The sequence below is a fragment of the Hydra vulgaris genome, chromosome 15, assembly GCF_038396675.1.
Source record: "Hydra vulgaris chromosome 15, alternate assembly HydraT2T_AEP".
Taxonomy (NCBI): domain Eukaryota; kingdom Metazoa; phylum Cnidaria; class Hydrozoa; order Anthoathecata; family Hydridae; genus Hydra; species Hydra vulgaris.
Window position 1 is genome coordinate 42,071,015 of NC_088934.1, and position 5,503 is coordinate 42,076,517.

Consider the following 5,503-nt stretch of genomic DNA (forward strand, 5'->3'; position numbering starts at 1 on the left):
ATTATAAACCCAAATCTACCATACCTCTGTGGATAAAAGATTTAGTTCTACCAATAATTATAAATTTACAATCAGATGAATTGTTATCAAAATGTTTCCATGTAAACACACAAAATGCTAACGAGACACTTAATGGACTTATTTGGGCTCGTGTACCAAAAAGTTTTTGTTTCTAAATCAACACTAGAAATGGGAATGTATTCAGCTATTTTAGCATACAATGGTGGTGCTAAGGGTGTTATTAGTGTTTTTAGACATTTTGGTTTAAATGCTAAGGTATCAAATATTTCAGCGGCTTCTAAAAATAAAAAAAGGATTAGTCAAATGAGATGCAAGTCATTTGAGAAGAAAAAAAAAAGAAGAAAAACTCTAGGAGCCATCAAAAAAGGTCACCTAGATGAGGAGAAAGCAAAAGATGTAATGACAGTTATGTTTCAGGAGGACTTTAATTAATATTGTAAATAATATATCAAGAATTTTTCAAAGCTGTTTATCTCAGTTCGCGTTTTTTTTTTTGCCTCAACTTCAAAACACAGTTTCTTAAGTTAGCATTGTTCATTTGATCTGAAATTTTCAGTACTTGCTCGAAATACCTATAAAATTCATTTAACAGATGAATTATTTTTTATGATTAGTAATTTTTTTAATCAGATCTCTCTAAAACGTCAAAAAATAAATAAAATATGAGGAAAATCAGTTAAATGGAATAAAATAATTTTTAGAGTAAGTGTACGAAATTTCAGGCCATATGATGATGGCTAGCCTTAGATATTATGTTTTGAAATTTAGTCCAAAAACGCATTTTTTGATAGTTTTTCCACCATTATGGTCCTAATGCTAATTAAAAAAAGATTTTTTTTTGCTTTTTTTATTTAAATCATTTGAGTCAACTGTATTTAAAAGCATTTTTTTTGGAGGTTTATTTCATTTTTTTATTTATTTGGTGTTGTACCACCTTAAACAATCTCCGGTACAGCTTAACTGGGATAACGGGGTAAAAATTGCTTTAAATAGTTAGAGACCACTATTTAAGAAATTCATTTAAAAAAAAAAAATTTTTTTTATTGACGTCGTCTTTGTAATGGCTTCTTTATGATTTTTTAGACACCGGCGATTCGGTTCGTAAAATCCGCAAAAAGTCAATCCGACTTATTTTGCGGATTATAACAGTCCGCTCGTTAAATATTTTACAAACCATAATCCGAAAATTAATTTACGTACTAAGAGCGAATTTTTTTTTTGCGGATTATTTTTGCTGTTCGGATTATTAACCCGAAAAATTTTTACGAATCAATTTAACTTTAATTTACAATTACAGATTTTAGTAAAAGGTTAAAAATGTAAAACAGTGACGGTTCATAATATCAAACACTGCTTTAACAACTTTCACGCTAATTTCATCTATGCCAGCGCATTTATTCTTTTTTAAATAGTTGAAGGCATTTCGCAACTCAGTTATGTTTAATTTTATTTCTTTCGTAGATCTATTGGTTGATTTCATAGAAGATTCAAAGTTTGAGATGTATTTTGGAATTTTATCAGCCAACGATGGGTCAGTATCAAGAAAGTATTTTTTGAGCTTTTTAATTATGGCTTTTTTATTGTAAATCATTTCCCCGTCAACTAAGAGTATTTGTGGCAAATGTTTTTTGGACATTTATTTTTACCGATTATCTGCTTAATCACATTCCACGTTTTATTGCGTGTTTCCACGTGTTATTTTCAACAACCTTAATAATAATTTTTTTTGGGTGTTTCTTTGTTTTTTCAAACATATTTTTATATTTTTTTGTAATTTAATTCATTTTTGTATGTTTTATGCTTTATATACTGTTCATAAAGTCGATGAGGTCTTAGTTATTCTCGTTGATTTATTTATTGTGGGAATTATATCGTGCTGAATAAGCGCATCTTAAAAACATTGAACATGAATTTGAAGCATGGTTTAACAAGTTTAAATTATAATCACCAGTTAAGTACACGTGTTTCTTTGAAATGTTAATTTTTCCTCAAAAATTTTTCTAATTGGTTTGAAATAATTTTAAATTATCAGCTGGTTTTCTATAAATAGAATTAATAATAATATATTTGGTTGCTTTATTATTTATTTCAACGCATAACGATTCGAAATCTATTTCGTTTACATTAAGATCATTACGCAAAACAAAGATTATAGATTTGTGAACAAAGATACTTAAACCACCGTCAAAGTGGATTTTACGCGGTTGGCGAATTAACAAGTATTACTTAGCTCATAATTAGAATTTAGTTCATTGCTTTTCAAGCACGTTTCCGTGAGATTAATTATTTTAAAAATCATGATTTAGATCATGCAATAAGAATTTTAGATAAACAAAATTTTTATTAATACTTCGAATGTTTAGATTTAAAATTGAAAAACTATTGCTATTTTTTGTTTTACTAAAAAATTGAGTAGATATTCATAGATTGAATTATACTCACTTTCAAATTTTTTATTATTGAAATAGTCATCATCACTCTCAGTATTAAAATTAAGTTGAAGATTATCATCCATTTTTAAAAAAGTAAAATATAATAATCATGAAAATAAAGATATTAAAATATTAGGATTTTACACTTCTAATTTTCATTGCAGCCCAATCGCGTATGATGAGTTTATTATATGAAATGCTAGTAAATTTTCCTGCCACTTGTTCTAATTTCATCTATTTTCTTACCTTCCTAATTTGCACTGTCTTAGCGTAAAAATCTTCATTTATATAGATATTTTTTCCTTTTAAGTTAGGGGTCTTTTTTAAAATATCTACTTTATCTTTAAAGTTTAGAAGTTTTATAATTACAGTTTTTGGTCTAACTGAATCTTTATGAACAGTTCTATTTGCTTTTTCAATTTTAATATCTTTCAAACCTAATAATTTTCAAATTTTTTTTTTTATCTTGGTTTCGCTGTCATTCCAACTTTCACCTTCGCTTTCTTTAATTCCATCAATTCTCAAATTATTACGCCGGGATCGATCCTCTATCTCTCTTATTTTGTTAGTAATTTTAGTAAATGCAGATTCATTGTTCCGGGTAATGCTTATTGATTTACATTTATCCTGTGAAATATGACGCTCTTAATTTTTTCTTCAATAAGTTGTTCATGAAAATTTAAACTTCTTTTTCTATCGATTTTATTTTCTTACTATTTTCACTAATATGTGTTTCTACTCTATCTGAACGTTCGAATAAAATATTTGCGTTCGAACTTATGTTTAAAACATTTTTTTCTTGCTGTTTAATCATGTCGTCAGTTTCCTTCTTAAACTCCTTAAACATTTTTGAATATTTTCTTAAATTGTTCAATTGTAACTGCCGTATTTATTTTAATACTATATGAATATTTTAAAATTTTGATTATTTTTCACAGTAGTTTAACTCAACTCTTTTCTTTATTTTTTATTATTTTAATTCGCTTAACGAATTATGCGAATCGCGTTTGGTGCGCGTCGTCATTAAATGGTGTGGTCCAAAAAATTACATTTTTATTATGTGCGCGTGCTATAAATAGTGGATTTCTTTTTTATTTTCAATCAGTCCTATTTGGAAATCTTAACCTACAACAATTCGTTCAACAGATCAACGAGTCTACTATTCTTCACTTACATTTATTACGGTAAGTACATTATTATATTATTTAGATTTAAAAGTTAAGAATTTTTCAAACTGAATTTTTGCGGGGTTTTTTTTTTTCTTTTCTTTTGTGGATCGAATTCCTTTGCGAATTAATTCGCTTTGCGGATTGCTTCAATTAGTGGATTGGTCCGATAAAATATATATTGTTATATTTTTTCTACTTAAATATAAAAAGAAATAGAAAAAAAAAAAGAAATAGAGATTAAAACTAGTTTGAAAAATTGTTACGTTCATTTCAACAATTAAGGCAAATAATTTGTTCTTTTGTCCTTTAAAATATCATTTATGATTAAATTAAGGAAAATTTTTAAACAACTTTTAAATAATTAGTTTCTTTTTCGGAAACTGTTTGCATGCATCAAAATCACGTTTTATTATTAAAAAAAATTTGGCTCAATATTTCCTTAATATTAGCAAATATTAAGGAAATATTGAGCCAAATATTTCAATAAAAGTCCGTAAACCGAAAATGTAATTTGATTCGTGTTTTCGAATTTTTAATCCGAAAAGTAATCCGTATTAATAATCTGATCCGTTTCTGTGGATTTTAAATTCAATAAATAATCCGAAATATTCCTCTTATCCGATCTGGCAAACTTAATCCGATTCGTTTTTTTTATTATTTCACTTTTTTTTTTTTTTCAGATGCTTCAGCTATCTAATATTTGGGAATTCTTCAACAATTTCGAGTAGTTTGTGGTGGTTTCAATGAAAGCACCACAAGTCCTTTAAGGAACCATTTGAAAAGAGTCCACTTGAATTTTTATAAACAATTAAAAAGGAAAGACAAGAAAAAATCAACAATACCAGACATTTTTGATGAGCTTGCCACTGAAGACAGATTTTGAAGAAACACAAGAAAGGGAAAAAAGAGGAGATGTACTCTGACACAAAAAGATACTCCAGCATCGCCAGAGCCTGGACAAAGTGGAACTTGAGGCACTTTCAACACACAGACATGACAAGGTAGAAAACAGGCTACCCAACTAGAATAGGAAGTCACTGACATTAATCAAATAAAAGCTGTTGTTAGCATTACTAAATGGGTGATTGAGGACAGTCGGCCATTTTATACTGTAGAAACTGACGCATTCACCCGGGTGATGAAAACTGCAACCAACGATCAATTCAGAGCCATTACAGCAAGGAATATATCTACAAAATACATTCCTATCCATTCTAAATTCATCAAGGAACAAGTAAAAAATATTTTCAATATAGACAAGTCAAATCTTGATGGAGTGGCCTTTACATTCGACGTGTGGACCACTGATCACACCATTTTGTCTTTCATGAGTCTTACACTACACTATATAGATTCAAAGTTCTAATTAAAGCGCTTCTTGGTGAAAATGTCCTACTTCCGCGAACAACATACTGGCGACAATATTGCCAAGAAGCTCAATGAATCTATAAACAAACTTGAACTTGATTTTGGAGTCAAGATCTGGATAACAGTCGACAGCGTAGCTAATATCCAAGCAGGTGTTAGGAAATCAATTGGCGTTCAAAGTACAATTTGGTGTGTCGACCACCGTCTGAATCTAGTTGTCAGTGGTGCTGTCGATGATAAAAGATGTCCGAAGTGGTCAATTCAACCAGTCCTCTCAAAAAGCTATGACTTTAGTTAATGTTGCCAAAGCCTTAAATAACTCCAGAACGAAGTTAGTGCTGAGATGCCCCACAAGATGGAACTCTGACCTCCATCAAATGGAGTCTGTGGTGGATCTTTTTCTGGCAATTCATTCTTTAAAGAATCCGAGCCCTACTGTTTCTGGAGGTTGTAAGTTGGCAGATCTTTTACCAACAGAAGATGAAGAGTAATCTATTCAATCTGTCATCTGGC

The 5,503-nt window shown here is 29.3% G+C and overlaps 1 protein-coding gene across 1 annotated transcript; it reads right to left on the reverse strand.

Moving 5' to 3' along the window:
• Positions 1-545: 545 nt before the first annotated feature.
• Positions 546-3,300, reverse strand: LOC136091967 (uncharacterized). The gene is made up of 4 exons (XM_065819687.1): positions 3,168-3,300; positions 2,948-3,097; positions 2,700-2,890; positions 546-593 (listed from the first exon to the last, which is right to left on the reverse strand). The coding sequence occupies exons 1-4, from the start codon at positions 3,298-3,300 to the stop codon at positions 546-548; spliced, it is 522 nt and encodes a 173-aa protein (XP_065675759.1).
• Positions 3,301-5,503: the final 2,203 nt, after the last annotated feature.

What these genes read in the sequence shown, in the direction of transcription:
- LOC136091967 (XM_065819687.1), bottom strand. Translation starts at nt 3,300, where the DNA reads ATGTTTAAGGAGTTTAAGAAGGAAACTGACGACATGATTAAACAGCAA. An exon ending in AACACATATTAGTGAAAATA is followed by an intron (nt 3,098 to 3,167) that starts GTAAGAAAATAA and finishes GAAAAAATTAAG; the next exon opens with AGCGTCATATTTCACAGGAT. An exon ending in AGACAGTGCAAATTAGGAAG is followed by an intron (nt 594 to 2,699) that starts GTAAGAAAATAG and finishes TGAATTTTATAG; the next exon opens with GTATTTCGAGCAAGTACTGA.